We start from the raw sequence: 27,882 nt of genomic DNA, 5'->3' as shown, positions 1-27,882 counted from the left end.
ATGTGAAGTAGAATACACATCTTAGTAAATTTTCCCCTTTGTATTTTTATTTTTTGTTAGTATATGATGCATCCTATGTTTGTTTTCTTACATTTTATTGGCACCGTACCGTTTCATTGCACCAGGCCGCTGGCCTTATATTGGAAGTCATTTTTGTCTTTCCTCTCAATGTTTTTCAAATACATAAAATGTTGTTTTTTCCCCCCCAAAACAAATAAATCTGTGGGCTACATGCAAAAGCACCTAGTGTTTACCCTGCATACAAACATAATACGTGTATTTGCACCTATTGCTTTGCTCCAAATTCAGAATCAGCCCCATAATGAATCTTTTACCTTTTACTCATTTACTCAGTTAGGGGAAGTAGATACAGTGTGACCTGGGTAGATTGGTGGAGACTTGCAGTGGCGTAGGTGCTGGGGAGTCTGCCGCAGGGCCGGATTATAATGGGGGCACAAGGGGTCAGTGCCCCTTGGCCTCCCTCTAGCTAGGGGCCCCTTGTGGTTGGCATGTATTTAAAAAAAATTTTAAGATTTTGTGCATGGCAGTGGGGTAGTGCTGCAGCTTCACCTATCTGCCAATGTGACAATGATTAATGGTGCTGAGCATCGGGAGCCAAGGCACACTGCTTGCACAAGTGTGCAGTGCATTATTGGGAGTTGACTAAGTCCCATGACACTTTGCACCAGAGGGCAGAGGCTGAGACGTTTGTGCTGAGCTCTGATTGGTGGAGCTCATTACATGCTTCTCAGGCCCATGGAGAACAGCAGCAGCAGCCTAGTCATGGGAGGGTTTTTAATCAGAGGCAGCACTGGGACAAACACAGGCTTTTCATGTGGTATGTATGTATGTATGTGTATATATAGATATATAGATATATATAAATAGATACTTGGTTACCGGCACTCCAAGATACACATGACAGCTGCACTCAAAGAAATGGTTCTATCCTTGAAAACTGAGTAAAATCTGAAATGTTGGAGCTGATTGCGTCTGCATAGTCATTTTTGTGAAGTCCAAAGGAGTGCCACTTACCACATCTCTCTCCCTCCCTCCCCCCCCCCCCACTCTCTCTCTCTCTCTCTCTCTCTCTCTCTCTCTCTCTCTCTCTTCTCTCTCTCCTCTCTCTCTCTCTCTCTCTCTCTCTCTCTCTCTCTCTCTCTCTCTCTCTCTCTCTCTCTCTCTCTCTCTCTCATATATCCCCTGCAGTTACCCATTGACCAAGTTTATTCTGCCTTTACTCTGTGTTTTGACAGTGTAATATTCTCCTATGCAGTTTGCGGCCATGCTGAGCCTGCTGTCAGCACAGCACATGCTGTAGAGCCATGTGCTGCTGCTGCCGCCCGGGAGGGACGGAGGAGGAAGGGGGGGGGGGGGGGGGGAGGGGAGAGAGAGTCAGACCAGGGCCCCTGCCGGCCCCTCCAGCAAGCCCGGGCCTGGTTAATGAGTACCCCCACCTGTGACCCTGTCTGCCTGAATGCCTCCGTTCCATCTCCGCTGGGGTCCCGTCGCACCTACAGGCAATGAAAATGTCCTTCCCAAAATGGCTGTGCCATCCTCTAGCATTCATAAAAACTGTCAATGAGGCGGCGGCCATTTTGGGAAATACATTTTCATTGCTGGTACGGAAATAAAACCCCAGTGGCAGATGTAGGCGGAACGATTGTGGAACGGAGGCTGGAGGGGAAAATGCCAGACAATGAGCAGGAATGGGGGGGGACAATTTTTTTCAGTGGGGGGGGGGCAGTTTTTAAAGTAGCACTACTGCAGACTAGTATACGGTATAGGAATACGCTATATGAGACCTTATCAATGTGATCGATAATAACAGGGTCACTTAGCACAGATTAGAGAATCACAGGCCAATCAGTGTTTGTCAGAATCATTTAATTCCCTTTATTTATTGCCTGGGCAATCCTCAGGAAGCACACACGTGTCATCATTCAGATCCTTATACCAGTACCCCGGCTTACACCCACAGCCTTGCGTGCACATTTTGTTACAGGGAACAAGTTTATTCATGTCCTTGCAAAGTCGGCCACAAGTTTCCTTACAGCTCCATATTTTGTTCTTTCCACATCGCTTAGTGGTTCCTGTAAAAGGAAGGAAGCGCAGAGACAGATGTGATGAGGTTCTGTAGACCCAAATGTTCAGCTTATCTCTAATTAGGAGAAGGGATCTGGGCCCCATGTCTCACCTGAGAAGAATGTGTTTCCTCTCATCTACCATAGTGTTACTCCCTATGACATCCACCCCCCCCACACACACACACACACACACAATAGGCCTTATTCTGGTTGACTCGCAAACTGTAAATATCACATCTTTGCGAGTCATTGAAATGCCCCCCGCACGGCCGGCCACCTGCCCCTCGCACGCCAAGTTCCCCTGAGTGCAAATTAATGTTTAGCATAAACATCCATTTGCAGCTTTCGTGCGGGGAGGAAATTGTTCAATGGTCGCCAACCATCAAATAATTTCTACAGCGCTCGTAGATGGAAGACTCCTCTCTGGTGTTTTACATCTGGGAGCGTCCTGTGCGGTGTCAACGGGAAAGTACCATGGGAATGCCCAGCTTTCTCATGGGCACAGCCCCACGTCCCCTGCCCGCACTGCTAGGTGTGAACTGGACTGCAGACAAGCAGCTCACAGTACTCGCTCGCACCAGCCGCAAAACATCGCTCCCCTGCGCGAATACACAGGGGAGCGAAAGGACCAGAATAAGGGCCAATAAGTAGCATTATTCTGCACAGCACTTACCTTGGGGATCAGTTCCGGTTTGTGCACATATCAGCATGGCGGCCACACCTGCGGAACACAGGAGTTATATACATATAATATTAGTAGTAGAATGGTTGGATGAGGATTATTAGGTCAATAGGTCACCAGAGAGTAGGTTAACACATGAAAAAGATCGACATGTTCTAGGTCGACATTAACAAAAGGTTGACACCAGCAAAAGGTCGACATGTAAATGGTCAACACAGGAAAGTCAAAACTATTTTTAACCCCTTCCCGACATTTGACGTATATATACGTCATGGCCGGGAAGTACTTCCCGACACATGACGTATATATACGTCATGACTTCAAACTGTCACTGCGTCTAGAGACGCAGTGACAGAGGGACGATGTCTGCTGTCCCTGACAGCAGACATGTCCCTGCATGCCCAGGGGGGGCTGCGATGCCACCCCCCCGTCGGCGATCGCTGTGATTGGCTGTTCAGTGTGAACAGCCATTCACAGCGTTTTCCTGTGTCACCGGCGAATAACGTTCGCCGGTGACACGGGATCGGAGGTGATTGGTGCTGTAAAGTACAGCACCAATCACCGCGGGGTTTAAGGGTGACACTGGTGTCACCCCACCTCACCCCGCCCGCCCCCAAAGGCCGTGATTGGTTCGTCGGACCGACGGACCAATCACAGCCATGGAGGGGGGTTTAAACTAACGGTGACTGCACTGCAGACGCCATTCCGGTCTGGAATAGCGTGCAGTGCGGTCACCGTGCCCAGCTGTCGCCATTTACTGACCAGAACCTTGCTAAATACTTACCTGATCACTGCCTGGATCTTGCTTCCTCTTGTGACATCCTGTGCTGTGTTGTGCTGTGTTGTGCTGCTGCGAGTTATTAGATAGAGAGATAGAGATAGAGAGAGATAGAGAGGCCTAGTGACAGAGAGTGCTATATTTTGTGCTGCTGCAGTGTAATAGAGTTATAGATAGAGAGATAGAGAGAGAGAGATAGAGAGAGATAGAGAGATAGTGACAGATTGTGCTATATATTTTTTATATAACTGACTGCTGCCCCCCCCCCCCCTTTGTGCTGATCAGTATAAATTAACTGATCAGCAACTTTTTGGGGGCGCAGGTTTTTTTTATATATATATATACCTGTCAGTGCTGCTGCTGCAGTGTCATAGAGTGATAGATAGTGAGAGATAGAGAGATAGAGAGAGATAGTGACAGAGAGTGATAGAGACTGCTATATTTTGTGTCTGCTGCCCCCCTTTTGTGCACCCCCAGCAACTTTTTGGGGGTGCAGGGGTTATTTTTCATATATATAACTGTCAGTGCTGCTGCTGCAGTGTCATAGAGTGATAGATAGTGAGAGATAGAGAGATAGAGAGAGATAGTGACAGAGAGTGATAGAGAGTGCTAAATTTTGTGTCTGCTGCCCCCGGCTTTTGTGCTGATCACTATATCTGAGGTGATCAGCAACTTTTTGGGGGTGCAGAGGTTTTTTTTTTTTATATATACCTGCCAGTTGCACTGTCAGTTGCACCAAAGGTTGTGCACCTGCTGCCCCTCACTGGTAATCAGTGTCGCATCACTGATCACCTTTTTTTTTTTGTGGGTGCTGTGGGGTCTTTTTTTAATTTTTTTTTTACACACACTGTGATTTTGTGGGTGTCCTGTGGCCACTGTGCGCTGATCAGTGACGTACATCACTGATCATCTTTTTCAGCACAGGGTTGATCTAATTTTTTTTTTTTTTGATCAAATTCCTGTTGCCTTTGAGCGCTGTTCAGTGACGGACGTTACTGACCAACATCTGTGCTCAATTTTTGGCGCAGGACCTTTTTTTTTTTTTTTTTAACCCCTTCAATTTTTTTTTTTGTATAAAGTATTTTTTTTTTCTGCACTACATACACACTACACACTACATATCCCCCGGATTGAAATAAAGTTTTTACCCCCCCCCTACACTATACACGTGTTGAAACATTTCACTACCAGTAACACAAAAATAAAAATGGCATCCCAAATGTCATCCCAAATGTCATCCCAGTCATCCAGAAGAATGTATTCAGCGGAGGAGGCATATGCCATGCTTGCCTCTGACTCTGACACAGCCAGTGATGCAAGCGGGGAATTTGAAGGATTCGTCTTAAGCTCCTCTTCCTCCTCTGGTGATGAGGGACCCCCTCAAAGACGCCCCCGTAGAGCAGCTGAGACCCACCCCCCAATAATTGATCTCGTATGGACCCCACCACCAGACAATTTTGAGCCCCAGGTTCCTGAGTTTTTGGCCATGCTAGGAATCCAATTTGATTCCACAGGTCTCAGAGAAATTGACTTTTTCAAATTATTTTTCTCTGATGATTTTATAAATTTAATGGTGGACCAAAGTAATTTACAGTATATGCCCAGCAGTTTATTGCTCAAAACCCCACGTCATCATTTGCTAGGTGGACCCCTGTAGATGCAGTAGAGATGATGACGTTTTGGGGTCTGGTGTTTCATATGGGCATAGTAAAAAAGCCAGAAATTAGGCAATATTGGAGTACAGATGTTCTGTACAGCACCCCATTTTACCGTATGGCCATGCCCCGGGCTCGATTTGAGACAATCCTTAAATTTTTGCATTACAACGATAATGCACAGTGCCCACCCAGAGATGATCCCACCTTTGACCGGCTATTCAAAGTCAGGCCGGTCATTGATCATTTCAGTGCCAAATTTGAAGACATGTACATCCCAGATAAATTCATTTGCATAGACGAGTCCCTTATACATTTTAAAGGAAGGGTTAAATTCCGCCAGTACCTTCCCAGTAAGAGGGCAAGGTATGGCATAAAAATGTATAAGCTGTGTGAAAGCACCTCAGGGTACACTCACAGGTTTAGGGTATATGAAGGGAAGGATTCAAGAATTGAACCGCCAGAATGCCCCCCCTCCCTCGTAGGTGTTAGTGGAAAAATTGTCTGGGATTTAGTGCACCCCTTCCTGGATAAAGGTTATCACCTCTATGTGGATAACTTTTACACTAGCATCCCCCTGTTTAAGGCCCTTGGTTCAAGAGGTACAGCAGCTTGCGGTACTGTGCGCAAGAACCAAAGAGGCCTCCCAAAAACGCACATTGCCCAAGTAATGAGAAGGGGTGAAAGCAGGGGAATATGCACCGAAAATATGTTGTTGGTCAAATATAAGGACAAGAGGGATGTCCTTATACTGACAACAATTCACGGAGACAGTACCACCTCCGTCCCTGTACGAGGTACCAGTACCCACACCTCAAAACCTAATTGTATCCTGGATTACAATAGGTACATGGGCGGAGTGGATCTTTCAGATCAGGTACTGAAGCCGTACAGTGCCCTGCGGAAAACAAAAATCTGGTACAAGAAGCTGGCCGTGTATATCATCCAGATGGCACTGTATAACGCTTACGTGCTATTCCGTTCTACCGGCCAGAGGGGGACATTTATGCACTTTCAAGAGGAAGTCATAAAGGGCCTAGTATTTGGGAACCAGCAGGCAGAGGGCCCCAGTACTTCTAGTACTGGCCCCCGTATTGTACCAGGGCAGCATTTTCCGAACGAAATCCCCTCCACTGCAAGAAAGGGCAGGACACAAAAAAGGTGCAAAGTTTGCTATAAAAAGGGAATAAGAAAGGAAACTATTTTCCACTGTGAAACTTGCCCCGACAAACCCGGCCTATGTATAAAGGAGTGTTTTAAAATATACCACACATCTATGGATTATTAGGTTCATCATTTCACCGTGCTTCGGGGGTCTTGCTAATGCCACATAGCACCCACCAACATTCCACCAGAATCTGAGCTGCAAAATCCAAAAATCACTCCTTCCCTTCTGATTCCTGCCATGCACCCAACTGGTATTTTTTGGTCACATATGAGGCATTGCCATACTCGGGAAAAATTGGGGCACAGATTTTGGGGTGCTTTTTCTCCTTCATACCTTATGAAAATGAAAAATTTTGAGCCAGAACTGCATTTTTGTGTAAAAAAATGTAATTTTTCATTTTCACTGCCCAGTTGTACCACAATTGGTGAAACCCCTGGGGGTTTGAAATGTACACTATACCCCTAGATGAATTCCCTGAGGGGTGTAGTTTGCAAAATGGGGTCACTTGTGGGGTGGTTCCACTGTATTGGTGCTTTGGGGGTCTTGCTAATGCGACATAGCACCCACCAACATTCCACCAGAATTTGTGCTGCAAAATCCAAATATCACTCCTTCCCTTCTGAGTCCTGCCACTTTTTGGTCACACATGAGGCATTGCCGTACTCGGGAGAAATTGGGGCACAGATTTTGGGGTGCTTTTTCTCCTTCATACCTTCTGAAAATGAAAAATTTTGAGCCAGAACTGCATTTTTGTGTAAAAAAATGTAATTTTTCATTTTCACTGCCCAGTTGTATCAAAATTGGTGAAACCCCTGGGGGTTTGAAATGTACACTATACCCCTAGATGAATTCCCTGAGGGGTGTAGTTTGCAAAATGGGGTCACTTGTGGGGTGGTTCCACTGTATTGGTGCTTTGGGGGTCTTGCTAATGCGACATAGCACCCACCAACATTCCACCAGAATTTGTGCTGCAAAATCCAAATATCACTCCTTCCCTTCTGAGTCCTGCCACTTTTTGGTCACACATGAGGCATTGCCGTACTCGGGAGAAATTGGGGCACAGATTTTGGGGTGCTTTTTCTCCTTCATACCTTCTGAAAATGAAAAATTTTGAGCCAGAACTGCATTTTTGTGTAAAAAAATGTAATTTTTCATTTTCACTGCCCAGTTGTATCAAAATTGGTGAAACCCCTGGGGGTTTGAAATGTACACTATACCCCTAGATGAATTCCCTGAGGGGTGTAGTTTGCAAAATGGGGTCACTTGTGGGGGGGTTCCACTGTATTGGTGCTTTGGGGGTCTTGCTAATGCGACATAGCACCCACCAACATTTCACCACCAAAAATCACTCCTTCCCTTCTGAGTCCTGCCATGCACCCAACTGGTATTTTTTGGTCAAATATGAGGCATTGCCATACTCGGGAGAAATTGGGGCACAGATTTTGGGGTGCTTTTTCTCCTTCATACCTTATGAAAATGAAAAATTTTGAGCCAGAACTGCATTTTTGTGTAAAAAAATGTAATTTTTCATTTTCACTGCCCAGTTGTATCAAAATTGGTGAAACCCCTGGGGGTTTGAAATGTACACTATACCCCTAGATGAATTCCCTGAGGGGTTTAGTTTGCAAAATGGGGTCACTTGTGGGGGGGTTCCACTGTATTGGTGCTTGGGGGGTCTTGCTAATGCAACATAGCACCCACCAACATTCCACCAGAATCTGAGCTGCAAAATCCAAAAATCACTCCTTCCTTTCTGAGTCCTGCCATGCACCCAAATGGTATTTTTTGGTCACATGTGAGGCATTGCCGTACTCGGGAGAAATTGGGGCACAGATTTTGGGGTGCTTTGTCTCCTTCATTCCTTGTGAAAATGAAAAATTTTGAGCCAGAACTGCATTTTTGTGTAAAACAATGTAATTTTGCATTTGCACAGCCCAGTTGTATCAAAATTGGTGAAACCCCTGGGGGTTTGAAATGTACACTATACCCCTAGATGAATTCCCTGAGGGGTGTAGTTTGCAAAATGGGGTCACTTGTGGGGGGGTTCCACTGTATTGGTGCTTGGGGGGTCTTGCTAATGCGACATAGCACCCACCAAAATTCCACCAGAATCTGAGCTGCAAAATCCAAAAATCACTCCTTCCCTTCTGAGTCCTGCCATGCACCCAAATGGTATTTTTTGGTCACATGTGAGGCTTGCCGTACTCGGGAGAAATTGGGGCACAGATTTTGGGGTGCTTTTTCTCCTTCATACCTTATGAAAATGAAAAATTTTGAGCCAGAACTGCATTTTTGTGTAAAAAAATGTAATTTTTCATTTTCACTGCCCAGTTGTATCAAAATTGGTGAAACCCCTGGGGGTTTGAAATGTACACTATACCCCTAGATGAATTCCCTGAGGGGTGTAGTTTGCAAAATGGGGTCACTTGTGGGGGGGTTCCACTGTATTGGTGCTTTGGGGGTCTTGCTAATGCGACATAGCACCCACCAACATTCCACCACCAAAAATCACTCCTTCCCTTCTGAGTCCTGCCATGCACCCAACTGGTATTTTTTGGTCACATGTGAGGCTTGCCGTACTCGGGAGAAATTGGGGCACAGATTTTGGGGTGCTTTTTCTCCTTCATACCTTATGAAAATGAAAAATTTTGAGCCAGAACTGCATTTTTGTGTAAAAAAATGTAATTTTTCATTTTCACTGCCCAGTTGTATCAAAATTGGTGAAACCCCTGGGGGTTTGAAATGTACACTATACCCCTAGATGAATTCCCTGAGGGGTGTAGTTTGCAAAATGGGGTCACTTGTGGGGGGGTTCCACTGTATTGGTGCTTGGGGGGTCTTGCTAATGCAACATAGCACCCACCAACATTCCACCAGAATCTGAGCTGCAAAATCCAAAAATCACTCCTTCCTTTCTGAGTCCTGCCATGCACCCAAATGGTATTTTTTGGTCACATGTGAGGCATTGCCGTACTCGGGAGAAATTGGGGCACATATTTTGGGGTGCTTTTTCTCCTTCATACCTTCTGAAAATGAAAAATTTTGAGCCAGAACTGCATTTTTGTGTAAAAAATTTAATTTTTCATTTTCACTGCCCAGTTGTACCACAATTGGTGAAACCCCTGGGGGTTTGAAATGTACACTATACCCCTAGATGAATTCCCTGAGGGGTGTAGTTTGCAAAATGGGGTCACTTGTGGGGAGGTTCCTAAATTTTAGCATCTTATGGTGCCTAGAAACCTACATGGTGCCTAAAAAATAATCTCATAAAAAGGAGGCTCCAAAATCAAGTAGGTGCTCCTTCTATTATGAAGCCTGTGGTTTGGTCACCGTGCACACTAGGGCCACATATAGGATATTTATGAAAACAAAAGAATTGGGGGAATCAATTTTTAGTCACATTTCTCTAGTAAAATGTACTGTGTTCCTTAGAAAAATGTATTAAAATTGCAAATCTGCAAAAAAAATGAAATTTTGAAATTTCACCTACACTTTGTTTTAATTCCTGTGAAACACCTAAAGGGTTAACAAACTTCCAAAATGCTGTTTTGAATACTGTGAGGGGTGCAGTTTTTGAAATGGTATCATTTATGGGGGTGTCTCACATACAAGTCCCTCAAAGTCACATCAGAACTGAACTGGTCCCTAAAAAAATCAGTGTTTGAAATTTTCTTGAAAATTTGAGAATTTGCTATTCATATTGTAAGCCTCCTAGTGTCCAAAAAAATGAAAAGGAAGTTGAAATAATGATGGAAACATAAAGTAGACATATGGTCTATGTTAGTTATTAACTATTTTGAGTGGTATGATTATTTGTCTCACAAGCAGAAAATTTAACATTTTGCAAATTGCTAAATTTTCCATTTTTTTACGACATTTTGGTATTTTTCACAAAAAAACCAAGACTGTATCGACCCAAATTTACCACTAATTTGAAGTACAATGTGTCACGAAAAAACAATCTCAAAATCACTGGGATAAGTAAAAGCAAAAAAAAGTTATCCCCACTTAAGTGATACATGTCAGATTTGAAAAAAAGGGCTCTGTCAGGAACGCAAAAACTGGCTCTGTCAGGAAGGGGTTAAAATCATTTGATGTCTATGTCGATAGACATAACATAACATAACATACCATACAAGTCCATTAAAAAAAAATTGTGAAAAACTCCTGTCTACCTTTCCATGTGTCCACCATTGATACGTCAACCTTTTGCTCATGACGAACTTGTGCCAATGTCGACCTTTTTCCATGTGTGAACCTATCGCCTGTCGAACATTCACCAGATTTAGAATGATCCGCCGGATCCCGAATAATGACTGAACACTATCTCGGCAGAAGTGCCCACAAGTCTATAAATTCCATCACGTAGTAGTGAACCTTTTGCTGGCAGGGCGGCTGTACCATCAGGCAGCTGCCTAGGGTGCTGGAATCTGGGGGTTGCCAGCAGAGAAAGTCTTAAGCCCCGTACACATAGGGGGATATATCGCCGAGCGATATTTCGCCGAGTGATATATCGCTCACGATGAGCGATATATTGCTCAGTGTCCCGTTTGCATCAGCGACCAGAGATGGTTGCTGATGAAAAAGAAACTGCCGGGGGGGAGCCCGGCAGTGGAAATCAGCTGGTCGCAGGAGCATGTTCCTGCGACCAGTGATCACTATGGGGGAGAAAACGGGAGCGCGCACCCACACTCCAATCGCGGGCAATATGGTCGCTCAGCAACCATATTGCCCGCAATATTACACAAAATCGCCCCCGTGTGTACACAGCCTTAACCAGCCCTCTCACAGCTAGTAAGCAATGTGCGGTAATGCTTCCCAGCTGTGAGAGCTTAATAAGACTTTCTCTGCTTCACAAACAATTGTTACTATAATGTATGATAGCCAGCACCTGTGGTGACACCTTTCCTATCTCCCCACAGGTGATGGCAATCATACATTACCAGGGAAGTCCGGGAGCAGAGCTTAAGCCCCGTACACACGGGGGAGATATATTGCTCAGTGTCTCCTTTTCATCAGCGATCAGAGATGGTCGCTGATGAGAAGGAACCTCTGTCGGCGGTGTCGCAGAGGTAATCAGCTGGTCGCTGATGAAAAGGAGACACTGAGCAATATATCTCCCCATGTGTACGCACCTTAAGGGTTGAGTATCCCTTTAAAGTAGCAGCATATTGGAATCTCTTATATATTTGGCTACATCTGTCACTCAAAGTGTGTCTGAAGCTGTAACGCTGGGTGGAGCTTCTGACTCACATGACTGACTCACACGACAGAGAACCAGCCCAGTGAGCCCACAGACAGTGCCAGACACCCTCTGCCTCTCCATGTTACACAGCAAAGACACAGCTACTCACCAGACACACCAGGTGAGCGCCCCACACCTCCATACCTCCCAACATGACCCTCTCCAGGAGGGACAGAATGCTCTGTTTGTGGACTTCCATCTTAATTTATGATTGTCATCACCTGTTTTAAACAGGGTAATTGATAAGAAAGGCGTTTAAGCACAGGTGATGGTAATCCATAAATTAAGAAGAAAGTCCAGAAACAGAGCAATGTGTCCCCCCCCCATTCACGGCAACCCCACGATTAAATGGCACATGCAAAACACTGACATGGCTATGGTCGACAATGAAAAAGGTTGACATGAGTTTTTAAAGATTTATTTTTCACTTTTTCAATGTTTTCATATTCATTCTCATGTGTCGACATGGACACCACTGAAATGCCACACTTATGTCAACATTTACATGTGTTGACCTTTCTGTGTTGATTTTTTCTTGTGGCGATTCGCGGCACCCCCCGGCGACCCCCCTCCCGCGATTCACAGCACACCCCCCCCAATTTGCGGCGACTCCCGCGATTTGCGGGCCCACCCCAAGACACACCCCCTCCTGCGATCCGTGGCACCCCGTGACCCCCCTCCCACGATTTGTGCCAACCCCCCAGGCCCCCCCTTCCTCGCGGTACACCCCACCCCCCGCGACCCCCCCTACCGCGATTACCCCCCCCCCTGTCATTGCGGCAACCCCCCGCCCCTGCGACCCACCCTCCCACGATTCACTGCAACCCCCCGCGACCCCCCCTCCCGCAATTCACGGCATCTACCCACGACCCCTCCTCCCGTGATTCGCGGACACACCTCACCTCCTCCCTCCCCACCCAACCCCCGCTCGCGATTCACGCAACCCCAGATTTAATGGCACATGCAAAACACTGACACGGCTATGGTCGACAATGAAAAAGGTTGACATGAGTTTTTGAAGATTTATTTTTCTTTTTTGAATGTTTTCATATTCATTCTCATGTGTCGATATGGACACCAATGAAGTGCCACACTTATGTCAACATTTACATGTGTTGACCTTTCTGTGTTGATTTTTTTTGTAGCAATTTTTTTTACAGTGACAACTATGTGCAAATCAACCTACACATCATCAACCAATTCTTTGTATAATATATAACACCTGTTCTGTTTTACTGTAGGTGTTTTAAGTCAGATCTTTTACTGCTACTATTACTGTTTATGTAAATGCATTCTGAATGACAGCAACATCCTACCATCCTTCTACAAGAATATATAACCAACTAGGTGATTTATCGCGCACGTGCCCCCCCCCTCCTGCAATTCACGTCATCCCCCGCACACCCCCCCCTCCCGCAATTCGCAACCCCCCCCCTCCCGCAATTCACACCCCCTCCCACGCTTTGCGGACCACCGCCCTCTCCCGCGATTCGCGGACACCTGCGCCCCCTCCCTCCCTTGATTCACGGCACCCCCCACGCCCCTCCCACAATTCACGGCACCCCTAAGCCCCTCTTTAGTCCCCCGTATACGCACACACCCCTATCACTACCCAGGTTCCTGCTCTCCTGAACCGTAACTTCCACCACTGGGGAGTCGCTGACGCTGTGTTGCCCACATGCCCCTATCATGCCTTATAGCCCAGCCTCCTGCTCTCATGCACCCGAACTCCCACCCAGTAGGAGGAGACACTGACTCTGAGCCACCATCCTGTGCTGCCACACTGGACCCTCACCCACTGGCAGAAGCTGCACAGTATCTCCCACCCTCCTCTTTAGTCCCCCTTATGCCCACACACCCCTATCACTACCCAGCCTCCTGTTTTCCTGTGTCGTGACCTCCGCCAGTGGGGAGCCACTGACTCAGAAATACCCTACTATACTATTGCACACACATACCTAAACAACGTGCACACACAGCCCCCCCCCCCCCCCACACCCACAAATGTCACTGTACCATCCACACTATCAATGTACATCTTACTCTGTAACCGCTTTTTAATTAAACAAAACAATACACACCCCCTTCCATATCATATGCTCTCTATTTAACACATTTCACCTATAACTCAATTTGCAATACAGGCCATCTTTCATACAATTCTAACCATCTTTCTCATATACAAATGTTCACAAATTAAGGGGGCGCAGCCCCTTACGACGGTGTGAAGAGCGCCCGTAGGGCGCGATGAATCACCTAGTTGTTAATATACCTGTGCTCAGTCCCAAGCCCCCTCTTCTTTTGTTTTTATGCCTACAGGAATACATTGCAGTACAGGAGAGTGCCCGGTGTAACCCAGCCACTGCCCGCTACGCTACATGATTAAATAGCAGCTTAAAGAGTGTCGGAATACTTACACCCCTTCATAGTGGAATGCCGACAGTATCATACACCAGCCCGTGGGCCACAGGATAAATCCCCTCTGTGTTACAGTGACAGAATTCCCCCTGGCTTCCTTTGTGCTGCAGTTACCAATGGAAGCACTACCAGGCACCTCAGAGGTGTCAGGGACCCAGCACACAGCCATTGCCGTCAGTATCCTACTACAACCACAAGCAGCTACTAAGGTTCTCCCAGGCTGCCGGCCACACGTTACAGCACTACACACAGATGTGACTGACATTATATCAGATATGGACTCACTGAAAGTCACCAGCAGCTGTACGGATGTCAGGCCCATGGTTCCTCAATGTTCCCGATCAGTTCTCTGCATAGGACGGGAGAGATTGGGGAATCAGACAAAGACATAACGCACAACTGTGACAGCACAAAGCCAGGTAACAATCAGTAACACCAGGGAAGTGTTATTATTTGTGATTACAGAACCAGACGTACATTCAGCAGGAAGATTATCAGATACTGTGGTGTAAATTACAGAGATGGGAGAAACTTTAAATTAATTAATACTAAATAAATAAGTACAATAGGTTTTGTAGACAATACATTTGGGTTAGATGTATAAATGTAGACCATTAATGCATTATCGAGGAACACATTCACATTACATTAGCATTAGTCATTTACATATAAATATATCAGAGATAATTCCATAACTGGATACAACTGTCAGTAATACAGGAGGAGTTCTGCCTGCAGTACCTGTGCACTCACCTGTGCAGTATACCCAGCGTCTTCTGCTCGCCCTGCAGGTGCACAGACATATACAGGATTTGGGATGTGGGTGTGGCCAGGTTATAGGAGGAGAACGGGGACATTCTGATCAGCAGCCTAATAACCGGAGCTAGCGGGGATCCTTTGATAAGGCAGCGTACTTTGGACTGCACCAGTGGCCGGAGGTACCCACCAGAGTCTGTGAAGCTGGAAACGTCCTACCTACCTTCTGAAATCACTTGAGTATACTCATTTAACACCATGTGCACTTAGGTGGGACTAATCCATTTGTGACTGTCAAATTAATCCTACTAACTTCTAACCCAAAATAAGCCCAAGTTGGATATATAAAAAGCCAATTGCATGCATGCACTAACCTTGGTTGGGGAAGCCGCAGGGGATTAACTATAATACTAAAGTGAAAGATAATCCATATTAGGCTGCATTTTATAATTGTTTTGTGTGTTAATCATTTTTTATTATACTAAATGTATTTTATACTTTGCTAAAGCGCTGTTTCCAGTGGTGTGTTTTTTCTTTTGGTATGAATTGCTGAGGGATTTGGTAATCCCCCTCGTTTGGAAACAGCTGCTCTGCAAAGTAGCACAGCCTGCGCTCAGAAATCTCTTTTTTTCCGTGGAACAGGCTCTGCGCATGCTGAAGACAAGTGAGAAGGGGCTGGAGGGACTCAGAGGTGGGGAAACTGCTGGAGGGACACATGGAATGGAGCTTCTGAGGGACATGGACAGAGAGCTGCTGGAGGGACACAGGGCATGTAACTGCTGAGGGACATGGACAGTGAGCTCCACTTATACACACACTGCCCAGAGGAGAAGCCCCATTTATGCACACAATTCCCACAGCATTAGTGCCATTTTTGCACACAATGCCCACAGGAGTAGCACCGCTTATGCACACAATTCCCACACTTACGCACATGCTGCTCAGAAGAGAAGTTCCACTTATGCACATAATACCCACAGGAGTAGATCCACTTACGCACACAATACCCACAGGAGTAGTTCCACTTACGCACACAATACCCACAGGAGTAGTTCCACTTACACACTCAATGCCCACAAGAGTAGTTCCACTTACGCACACAATACCCACAGGAGTAGCTCCACTTATTCACACAATACCCACAGGAGTAGTTTCACATACGCACACAATACCCACAGGAGTAGTTCCACTTAAGCACACAATACCCACAGGAGTATACCCACAGGTTAATTCACCCCGGCCGCTTCGCCTGCTCAGGGCTAGCGTTGTCCTTTCCCCCACTGTGGGGACATCGCTAGCCCTGCTTCTGGCTCGGGCTGCGCAGGAGATCTCGCGTTTTTTTTGCGAGATCTCGCGCATGCCCATTAGAGCCGGACAGGGGGGGGGGGGCGCACTGAGCATGCGCGGGACGCCGGGAGAGCCGTTAACGCTGGGCATAACGGCTCTCCTTAGCGGCTTGGGGGGGGGGTTAATACATTAGCAAATAATGGGTGCCTGCTTCTCCTCGTTATGCAGGAGAAGCGGGACCCGTTATTTGAGAAGCGCTAAGGGGGGGTTAGTACATCTGCCCCAGTGTGACTTATGATCTAGGGCAGTGGTCTCCAACCTTTTTTGGGGCGGGAGCTACTCGAGACAAAATAAACCGCCTGAAGAGCTACTAAAATTTTTTAAAAACAAGAAATCTGCATAATAATCAAAAAATGTCCTTTACACATTATGCCACACACTGTAATGGCCCTGACACATTATGCCGCATACCACAATGCCCCAGACACAATATGCCACACACTGCAATGTCCAATATGTCGCAAACATACCTCCCAACACTGGAGACAGAGGCAAAAGGGACACCTGCGTGTGTCGAAGGCACGCGCCCGAAATTAGGGGGTATGACCTACTATCATGGCACTCCTGCAAGGCCCCATGCCACATTTTATCTGCTATGGGGGCATGGCCAGCGCTCTGAGAGCTGCTGGCCCTGCCCCCGGCCTCTCTAAATAGATGCTGTGCCATATATACACATGCCATCAACCATGCCAGTTACACAATGCCCCCAATACCCACAGTAATGCCATAAACACAATAGAATAGAATAGAATCAACTTTATTGGCCATGTGTGCTTGCGCACACTAGGAATTTTTTGTGGATTACAGTGCAGCATCAAGCAGGGATGAAAAGGGGAGGAGGGAGACATTACATATATTACATAAAGACATTACAAGCATTTAATTTCTAGCTACGACTATGGTGGTCAGGTCACCAAGTAGGGACACGTTGTTTGGCTGTTGATATTGGGATTGCATTCGCTTTGATTGGATTGTTCAGGTGATGGACGGCTAACGGAAAGAAGCTTCTTGCGGATCTGGACGTTTTGACGGGGATGGACCTGAACCGTCTTCTGGATGGTAGGATGTCGAACAGGTTGTGACCAGGATGCAGCTTGTCGTTTGCGATCTTCTCAGCACGTTTCCTTACCCTGGATGAGAACAGATCCCTTATCGGGGGGAGGTCGGTCCCTATGATCCTTTCCGCAGTCTTCACTACCCTCTGCAGTTTTTGTTTGTCGTTCTCGCTTGCGCCACCGTACCAGATTGTGATCGAGGAACATAAGACAGACTCCACGATGGCAGTGTAGAATACGCACAGCAGCTCCTGTGGGATGTTGAATTTCCTGAGTTGCCTCAGGAAGAACAGGCGCTGTTGGGCCTTTTTGATGTTTGTGGTTATGTTTAATCCCCATCTTAGGTCAATGGACATGGTTGTCCCTAGGAATTTGAAGGAATCAACCCGCGACACCACTGCGTTGGCTATTGTTAGCGGGGCTAGTGCATTTGTTTTTTTCCTGTAGTCGACCACCATCTCAACTGTTTTGGTGGGGTTTAGATCGAGGTTGTTGCTGCTGCACCATTGTGTCAGCTTCTCCACTGCATGCCTGTACGCAGTCTCGTCACCATCCTTGATTAGGCCGATGATAGTGGTGTCATCTGCGAATTTGATGATTTTCACTGACTGCTCAGCTGAGGTGCAGTCATTCGTGTAGAGAGAGAAGAGCAGAGGGGGGAGGACGCATCCTTGGGGGGCTCCAGTACTGATTGTTCGTGTGCTGGATGAGAAGGCGCCGGCTTAGACCACCTGTTCCCTTGCTGTTAGAAAGTCCACTATCCATGAGCATGTTGATCCTGGGACTCCTAAGGAGAGGAGTTTTGGCTGCAGGATGCCGGGAACGATAGTATTAAATGCTGAGCTGAATTCCACGAATAGGACTCTTGCATAGGTGCCTTGGTGGTCGAGGTGTTGTAAAATATGGTGCAGCCCGAGGTTGACCGCATCCTCTACACTTCTGTTCGCCCGGTAGGCAAACTGCATGGGGTCAAGGTGAGAGTTTGTCACTTCTCTCAGGTGCTTCAGTACTAGTCTTTCAAATGCTTTCATGGCCACTGAGGTTAGTGCAATTGGAATGAAGTCATTTAGGTCCTTCGTGGGTGTTTTCTTAGGGACCGGGATGATGATAGAGCTTTTGAAGCAGGCAGGAACCTTGCACAAGTCCATGTAGGAGTTGAATATCGTTGTGAAGATGGGGGTGAGCTGATCTGCACAGGTCCTAAGGCTGGATGGCGACACACCATCCGGTCCTGCAGCCTTCTTAGGTTTTATTCTTTTGAGTACTGCTTCTACCTCGCCTTGGTCCACGTGGAGGGCCTGGGTGTGGTGGTCTTTGGGATGGAGTAGGGGAGGTACGGCCTGCTCAAATCTGCAGTAGAACTTGTTCAGGTCTTCTGCAAGTTCATGGCTGGTTTCAGACTGTGTTTGGGCTTTCTTGTAATTTGTGATCTTTTGCATGCCCTTCCATACGGCCGCAGGGTCCTTTGCTGTGATGTTGTGTGTCAGCTTGTTTGTATATTACCTTTTTGCGAGTTTGATACCCCGAGTCAAGGAGTTCCTGGCTTCTTTGTACTGTGTCCTGTCCCTGCTGCTGTATGCCTCCTCCTTGGCTCGGCGGAGTTTCCTGAGCTTGCTACCGAACCATGGCTTGTTGTTGTTAAAGGATCGGATTTGCTTGGTTGGTACACATAAGTCCTCGCAGAAGCTGATGTAAGATGTGACTGCATCCGCTAGTTCATCTTTGTCAGAGGCAGAGGCTTCGAACACCATCCAGTCAGTGCAGTCGAAGCAGGCCTGAAGCTTTGTTTTTGCCTCGATTGACCAGTTTTTGACAGACTTGATAACAGGCTTAGCAGACTTTAGCTTCTGGATATATGTCGGAAGAAGGTGGTGGTCGGAGAGACCCAGTGCTGCATGGGGTATGGATCGGTATGCAGACTTTATGGTGGTGTAGCAGTGGTCTAGCGTTCGCCCCTCCCTTGTGTGGCATGTGACCTGCTGGGTGTATTTTGGGAGCTCCTGGCTCAGGTTGGCACAGTTGAAGTCACCAAGCACAATGAGCAGCGAGTCTGGGTGTCTAAGTTCGGTGTCCGTTATCAGAGTGGCCAGCTGAAGTTGGGCTTCTGTTGGACTTGGTTGTGGGGGGATGTATACTCCTACTAGGATAATAGAGGCAATTTCCCGAGGGGAGTAGAAAGGTTTGCATTTGATGGTAAGAGACTCTAGTTGGGGGCTGCATGACTTGCCCAGGGACTTTATGTCTGTGCACCACCTGTCGTTAATGTACAGACAGATGCCCCCTCCTTTGGATTTGCCCGAGAGCTCTTTGTCGCGGTCGGCCCTGAAGAGGCCGAAGCCTGACAGAGTCACTGAGGATTCAGCAATATGGTCTTCCAGCCAGGTTTCTGTGAAGCATAGGATGGAGGATCTTGCAGTGACCGACTTTGCATCTTGTATTAGCAGAGACAGCTCATCCATCTTGTTCGCGAGAGATCTCGTGTTTGATAGCATGATTGCTGGGAGGGCAGATCTATGGCCTCTGCGTTTCCACCTGACAGCGACTCCGGCCCGGCAGCCCTTATTGCGGTTACTGCACCATTCGACCATGCCAGACTTCCCTGCAATGCCACCCAGCACTGCCAGCTAAACAATGCCCACCCGATTGTGGTGCCATTCTGCATAAATATTCTGGCGGTACTGTGAGTGGGTGTAGCCACATGCCACATGGGGTGCAGCCAATGAAAATGGGGATGTGATACACATATGCCCACAATAGTGCCAGATACACATATACCCCACAGTGCCAGGTATGCCCCCACAGTGCCAGGAACAAGTATGCCCCCACAGTGCCAGGAACAAGTATGCCCCCACAGTGCCATGAACAAGTATGCCCCCACAGTGCCATGAACAAGTATGCCCCCACGGTGCCATGAACATGTATGCCCCCACAGTGCCATGAACAAGTATGCCCCCACAGTGCCAGGAACATGTATGCCCCCACAGTGCCATAAACAAGTATGCCCCCACAGTGCAATGAACAAGTATGCCCCCACAGTGCCAGGAACAAGTATGCCCCCACAGTGCCAGGAACATGTATGCCCCCACAGTGCCAGGAACATGTATGCCCCCACAGTGCCATGAACAAGTATGCCCCCACAGTGCCAGTAACAAGTATGCCCCCACAGTGCCAGGAACATGTATGCCCCCACAGTGACAGGAACAAGTATGCCCCCACAGTGCCATAAACAAGTATGCCCCCACAGTGCAATGAACAAGTATGCCCCCACAGTGCCAGGAACAAGTATGCCCCCACAGTGCCAGGTATGCCCCCACAGTGCCAGGAACATGTATGCCCCCACAGTGCCATAAACAAGTATGCCCCCACAGTGCAATGAACAAGTATGCCCCCACAGTGCCAGGAACAAGTATGCCCCCACAGTGCCAGGAACATGTATGCCCCCACAGTGCCAGGAACATGTATGCCCCCACAGTGCCAGGAACATGAATGCCCCCACAGTGCCAGGAACAAGTATGCCCCCACAGTGCCAGGAACAAGTATGCCCCCACAGTGCCAGGAACAAGTATGCCCCCACAGTGCCAGTAACAAGTATGCCCCCACAGTGCCAGGAACAAGTATGCCCCCACAGTGCCAGGAACATGAATGCCCCCACAGTGTTAGGAACATGTATGCCCCCACAGTGTTAGGAACATGTATGCCCCCACAGTGCCAGGAACATGTATGCCCCCACAGTGCCAGTAACAAGTATGCCCCCACAGTGCCAGGAACATGTATGCCCCCACAGTGCCAGTAACAAGTATGCCCCCACAGTGCCAGTAACAAGTATGCCCCCACAGTGCCAGTAACAAGTATGCCCCCACAGTGCCAGGAACAAGTATGCCCCCACAGTGCCAGTAACAAGTATGCCCCCACAGTGCCAGGAACAAGTATGCCCCCACAGTGCAATGAACAAGTATGCCCCCACAGTGCAATGAACAAGTATGCCCCCACAGTGCCAGGAACAAGTATGCCCCCACAGTGCCAGGAACATGTATGCCCCCACAGTGCCAGGAACATGTATGCCCCCACAGTGCCAGGAACATGAATGCCCCCACAGTGCCAGGAACAAGTATGCCCCCACAGTGCCAGGAACAAGTATGCCCCCACAGTGCCAGGAACAAGTATGCCCCCACAGTGCCAGGAACAAGTATGCCCCCACAGTGCCAGGAACAAGTATGCCCCCACAGTGTTAGGAACATGTATGCCCCCACAGTGTTAGGAACATGTATGCCCCCACAGTGCCAGGAACATGTATGCCCCCACAGTGCCAGTAACAAGTATGCCCCCACAGTGCCAGGAACATGTATGCCCCCACAGTGCCAGTAACAAGTATGCCCCCACAGTGCCAGTAACAAGTATGCCCCCACAGTGCCAGTAACAAGTATGCCCCCACAGTGCCAGGAACAAGTATGCCCCCACAGTGCCAGTAACAAGTATGCCCCCACAGTGCCAGGAACAAGTATGCCCCCACAGTGCCAGGAACAAGTATGCCCCCACAGTGCCAGGAACAAGTATGCCACGGTGACACGCGTGCTGAAATAAGTCAGAGAGTGATAAACCTAACGAACTTTGCACTGCTGATGATTAACAGGGTAGTGTGTGCAGTGGGTATGATAAATAGTGCTGGTCTGGGGAAGTGTACCACGGATGGGATTGTTGTTGTGTGAATGAATAACAAGCAATGCTCTGTCACCTCCGGGCTGAGCTCCAGCAGCGTACGGTGTCTGTGCGGCTCTCTGTGGACTCCTGTGTTAAATTCTTATAACACTGGAGTCTACAGAGAGCCGCGCAGGCAATCAGGAGCCGTACACAGCCGGAGCTCAGCCCATATGCGACGGAGCACTTCTTCTTTTACCGCTTCCTGCGCTCAGTGCTCACTTCATTTGTGACAGCCTGACAGGACACTGCAGCGGCTTCCGGTTTCCGGTGACGTATACGTGCTGCGGGGGGTGGGAGGAGGGTCCAAACAAATAGATATATCGGATCTGATGCATCATGGGTGCAAAAGCCGATATATCTTATGTTCAGCAGGTTCGACCATCTGATCAGATCCGATGCGCACGGGACCGCGCATCAGATCAGATGTCAAACACATGCGATTTTGGCCCGATTTCACCCGATTTATCTGCCCAAAGTGCCGATATCGGGTGAAATCGGCCGAAAATCGCATAGTGTATGGGGGCCTTAAGATTGTCTGTCATTCAGATTGGATACACACTGAGTCTGCCCACACAGCGTGACCTACAATCTAGGGTATTATCCCGCAATTGCAAGATTGTCTGTCACACAGACTTGATATACATTGTAATAGCACCGCTCAGCCTCTAACAGATTTAAAGGGGAATAATACAAAGTGGGGTCCACTAAATGAGGATTATTATCCTTTTTATTATATGTTATGTGTTAGTATGTGTGTTTTTATAGTCTCAACTCACCTGTGTGCAGAAATAAATAAGAAATCATTCTTTCCTTTTGCAATAAGGGTTACTGACTTAAATAATAATCCTTTTACATTTTTCTGCCTCTGCTGCTGTGTGGCTGTACTCAGGATAGATAATGGAGAACCAAAATATGGAGGCTCCAATAGTACAAGAACCACTTCCTCCAAGTGCTGAAACTGCTGCCACTAGTCAAGACATAGAACATGAAAAGTCATCAACGTCATCTGCCAGGACTGATGCCCAATGTCATTGTCGAGGGCTTGTGAAATCCAAAAAGGCAAAGTTGAGTACGTTTAAGAAAAAAAAAAAATGTAAATCCTTGGAGGAGAAACGTAGGCTTGCCAATATGCCATTTACCACATGGAGTGGCAAGGAACGGCTAAGGCCGTGGCCTATGTTCTTGACTAGTGGTCCAGCTTCACACGACAATCACAGACCTCCTCCTCATCCCCCCCCCCTAGAAATGTAAAGAGAGTTAAGCTGTCAACAAAAAGACAGAAAACAACTCAGCCTTCTAAAGACACAGTATCACAAATCCCCAAGGAGAGTCCAAGGGTGTTGGTGGCCTAACCTTACCATCTCTGTATGGGAAGAGGTGCCTCCTTCCACCATTTGCAGCACACCCTCTGCATATGCTAGAAGGATAACCCAAAGTCCAGTTTCTGATTTTGAAGTTGTCAGTGTTGTACACCAGGAGGAGGGAATTGATGTAGATGGTGCTGAGGAGGAATTTGAGGAGGAAGCTGCAGATGGTGATGTGGTTTTCTTAAATGAGGCACCGGGCAAGACAGTTGTAGTCCGTGGGATGCAAAAGGCCATCACCATGCCTGTGCAGAAGATCAAAAAATCCACCTCTTTGGTTTGGAATTATTTTTATCCAGATCCAAACAACAACTGTCTCACCATATGTAGCTTATGTAAAGCTGTAATAAGCAGGGTTAGGGAGGTTGGTCACCTAGGGACATCCTTGCTTATGCGTCACCTGAAGTTAGTTCAGAAACTGTGGCTTTGACTGTAAGCAGTCCAGGGACACCTAAATCCATTGATCCAGTTGTATCCAAGCGCCTGGAAACCACACCAGCAAGTCACTCTTTGTCAATTTCCTCCTCCATCCGGATCGGAGGTAGTCCTGCAGGCCATGTCACCGGCATGACTGACTCCTCTTCCATCTGGGATTCCTCCGAAGGATCCTGCAGTGGTACACCTTCTACTACTGCCACTGCTGCTTTGCTGCTGGGAGTCGGTCATCATCAAAAGGGGAAGTCGTAACACCGCTATGTCTTTCACTAAGCAATTTACCATCCAACAGTCATTTGCCATGAGGACTAAGTACGACAGCAGTCATCCGATGGCAAAGCAGATAACTGCAGCCTTGACAGCTATGTTGGTGTTAGATGTGCGTCCAGTATCTGCCATCAGTGGAGTGGGATTTAGATGGTTGATGGAGGTATTGTGTCCCCAGTACCAAATCCTGTCTAGATTCCACTTCACTAAGCAGGCGATACCGAGGATGTACAGAGACATCCAAAAAAAGTGTCCTCGGTGCCCTGAAAAATGCAGCTGTACCCACTGTCGGAATCATGGAATTCAAAATCCCGACTGCCGAAATTCCGACACTTTCTCCCTCTATGGGTGTCCACGGCACCCATAGAGGGAGAATAAATTAGTGAGCTGAGTGTAGCGAGGCACCAGGCCCACTGCGTGGTGAGCGCAGAGAGCCCGCAAGGGGGGGGGGGGGCGATCCATGCCCCCCCCCCCTTGTCAGGATTTTGGCGGTCAGGATTCCGACCACTGGGATTTAGTACCAATCCCCCACTGTCCACTTAACTATGGACATGTGGACAAGTAGTTCAGGGCAAACTAAGGACTATATTTCACAAAAAGAGAGAACTCCGGCACCAGATTTGAATAGGTCTTGGACTGTCTTTTCTCCAAAAATGATTAGGATTTATACCCTTAGTTAATATTTATTTATGGAGGTGCTACCCTTTACTTTAAATGAAATACACAACCACACAAGAAATTAAAGTATTGTTGGGTGCACTTAGACGTCCTTTCTGATTAATTATAAAATATAACTTTTAATGATTTTGTGGATAAAAAGGTGAAATATTAAAACGTTAGCGACAGATGTGAAAAAGATAAGAAAATTAGAATAAGTGTATTAAAACAATGTCGGACCACTTTCTCATTAAATCCTTTATTTGCAAGGATGCGATGTCCCTGTGTATTTTTGTATATTTATGTCAATGAGAATACATTTTAATATACACCACCCTTTTCTGTGTATCTTCAATATACTTTTATTATGTTGTAATCAATACAATTTTATTTGGATACAGAGAGAGTGTGCATTGTTACTTTGCTTTGTTACCACTGTGTTATTAGAGATATTGTATGTGTGTTTTTTCGTGGAATTGTCAGATCTCACATCAGCATACACACCATGCAATTTGTAAGTTGATTGTTAAATTTTTGGAGACACTGCTACTTTTTTCAAAGTTTCCACAGTGCAGAGTGTCGTAACTCATACAGGTCTCCCCGGGGGAATTAGCGGCTTTTGCTTATTGTGCCGTCCTCCAATCTCTCACGCTGCAGCTATCAGCTTTGCAGCATGTAGTCTCTGCCACCCTTGTACTATCTTCCTGCGATTTAGGCTTAGATATGCCTAATGTTTTAATTGCAGGTACCGTGGCTGCTTATTGTCCTATCTCCTCTTACAGAGGCGGACAGTGTCATGGAGAATCAGCGAGCCGGCTAGTCAGAGTGGTTTAGACGCCGCTCGCTGTCTCCCGCTGTCCGTCCTGCACTAGTCTCAGGTGACAGTGGGGACCCGTATCCAGGGGCTGGCTGGCAACTTTTATCCTGGGGGGGGGGGGCAATTCTAGAGCCCTGGCCCATAAGTAGCGCATTGTTAAATGCAGGTTTTTAATAAAAAAAAATGTATTAATTAAAAAGAGGTTAGGTCTGAAGTTGATTATATTATAAATACTTTATTATAACTTTTTCATAGCAAAATAATAAAACATAAATATTGCAAAAAAATGTGTAAAGATTTTTCTTTTAACAAAAATTCACATAATGCTGAACATTATGTAGAGGTGCAAAACTATTAACTTTTTTTGTACTTTGCATAACATAAAATAATGAAGCATAAAATGTTTGAAAACGAAATATCTCAAACCCCTAAAGCTCATTCACACAGTTAACAATGATCTCATCAGTGGTGAACTTTCGCGGACAATTTCTAGCACTTTTTCAAATTGAACAAGTTCTAAAAGTTCCCGTTCGACAGACATTATCATAAGTGCTTCAAGCAGGTCTTGTCCCATCGCAAAACGCAGTCTTGTCTTTTTGAGTTTCAGTTTACTGAAAGCTCTTTCGCATTCCACTTGTGTGAACGATAGAGTCAATAGATACTCGTATACCACAGACAGATTTTCATAAGCAGCTGAATAAAGATTGTGCTTCAGAAGTAATTTATGACAGCAGAGGAAGCAGTTTTTACAAGACTTGCATTTTGTTCTCTCATCCTCCATTCCAACAACTACACCTTCATCTTCATCTTCATCTCCATCCCAACATTCTCCTTCTGGTAGAGTATCTTGTCTGTCTGGTTCATCCAAGTGTCCTGTCAGCTTTGGAAAAAGGTTTGCAAAACTAGTCAGTTCACTAATAAGAGTCTCTTCGTTGACTTTTGCCAATTCTGAAATTCTTTTAAGAGACCCCTCTTCAAGTAGTCGTGAATCATTTCGAATATGTTCAAAAAATCGAGGATCCAAATACTGTGTGTCAATCACCAACTGCTTATTTTCAGAAAATCTTTCTTTGAGACTTGCTCAAATTTGATCTAAAATTGGTCTGTAGACTTCTACACGAAAACATTTCATTTCCTCAGTTGGACGTTCATCAACTGAGCTCTCACCTGCCATTTGCTTCTTTTTAGCAACTCTTTTCAGTGGAAGCTCAGTTTCAATCTGTATGAAAGAAAGATTTTCATTGGTGCTGATCAGATCATTCATTTTTAAAGCAAAATGTGTAGCCTTGTCTTTGATTTGATCAAACTCAATTTTCTTAAGCTGGTCTATGGTGGTTTCAACCATTTTTCATGCAACCATGAAGTCAAGGACGCTAGTGTGCAAATATTTTGAAACTGGACCAATCACATCAAAAATAGCAATAAAGACATTTGCTGGTTAAATGGTCTTGAACTCACACAGCTTTTCATATAATGTTGTAGCCTCAGACGTGGCCCTTGAATCATAATTGGCCAATTGTGAGATTGAAAATAAAACCTCAATTGCATCCAAATATAGAGTTTGCTTCTCTCCAAATAGCCATTTAAGGGCCTTCTCCTTTGCCCACCATCGTGTCTCACCAATTTTCTGCAATCATAAAAACTTCTCTTGCCCCTGTCTAGTATGAAGTTGTTCTGCCCATATGTTCATTCGTTTGTGGGAATCTCCGATGAAAGATGCCATGCGATTTAAGAGACCAAAGAAGTTTTTTGCTTCTAGTACGTCACAGCAATCAGAGATGCACAGATTAAGGATGTGACTATAACACCAGATGTAGATGGAATCTGGCACTTCTGTAGCAATCCTCATATTTGCTGCACCATCAAATGATTCACCAGCAATTTTATGGTAGTCAAGTCCAAGCAATTTAAAATTAGCCATCAGTAGCTTATTGAATCCTTGACCTGATGCATCTGTAACTGGGAGAACAGAGATTAGTTGTTCTTGGATCTCTTCTTTTTTCACATACCTCAGGACAACTGTTGCTTGGTCTACAATTCCTGCATCTTGTGTGGAATCAACCTGGATGCTAAATCTCTTTTCACCAATTTCAGAAACTATGAAACTCTTAATCCAATGAACAATTGCCATAATCACTTTATTTACGGTCTTGTATGATAAAAAGTCACTAGACTTCCTCTGCCAACAGCTTGTTTTCCAGCTTTTCCTCTTTCTTGCAAACGTTTTCTTCATTTTTCACTCTCTCGAATACATTATTTAAGATGATTTTTCAACGGGACATCATAATGGGATAGAAGTAAAATAATTTCTAAAAAATTCCCATGGTTAATCTCACTGTTATTAAGATTGTACAGGGATTCATTTGTCCCATGGGCACGAAATGGCAAGCCTTGCTTCCCTAGAAATTTTACAACCTCGAATATACGCTTCATGACTTCGATATTTTGACATA

General features: G+C 46.3%; 1 protein-coding gene across 1 annotated transcript; it reads right to left on the bottom strand.

Annotated features, from left to right (window-relative positions):
• Positions 1 to 1,866: 1,866 nt before the first annotated feature.
• LOC146041693 (cysteine-rich venom protein 6-like) lies at positions 1,867 to 14,933 on the bottom strand. The gene is made up of 4 exons (XM_083161610.1): positions 14,787 to 14,933; positions 14,319 to 14,382; positions 2,761 to 2,808; positions 1,867 to 2,093 (listed from the first exon to the last, which is right to left on the bottom strand). The coding sequence occupies exons 2-4, from the start codon at positions 14,353 to 14,355 to the stop codon at positions 1,897 to 1,899; spliced, it is 282 nt and encodes a 93-aa protein (XP_083017736.1). The 5' UTR covers positions 14,356 to 14,382; positions 14,787 to 14,933; the 3' UTR covers positions 1,867 to 1,896.
• Positions 14,934 to 27,882: the final 12,949 nt, after the last annotated feature.

This window comes from Crinia signifera, chromosome 19 (genome assembly GCF_055691185.1).
Source record: "Crinia signifera chromosome 19, ASM5569118v1, whole genome shotgun sequence".
Lineage (NCBI taxonomy): Eukaryota > Metazoa > Chordata > Amphibia > Anura > Myobatrachidae > Crinia > Crinia signifera.
This window is presented reverse-complemented; position numbering and strand designations above follow the sequence as displayed.

Bases quoted from the DNA above. Each gene is read 5' to 3' on its own strand.
- LOC146041693 (XM_083161610.1), bottom strand. From the start codon at position 14,355: ATGGGCCTGACATCCGTACAGCTGCTGGTGACTTTCA. The intron at 2,809-14,318 runs GTGAGTCCATAT...TGTGTTCCGCAG, and splicing joins ACAGCTGCTGGTGACTTTCA to GTGTGGCCGCCATGCTGATA. The intron at 2,094-2,760 runs GTAAGTGCTGTG...TTCCTTTTACAG, and splicing joins AACCGGAACTGATCCCCAAG to GAACCACTAAGCGATGTGGA.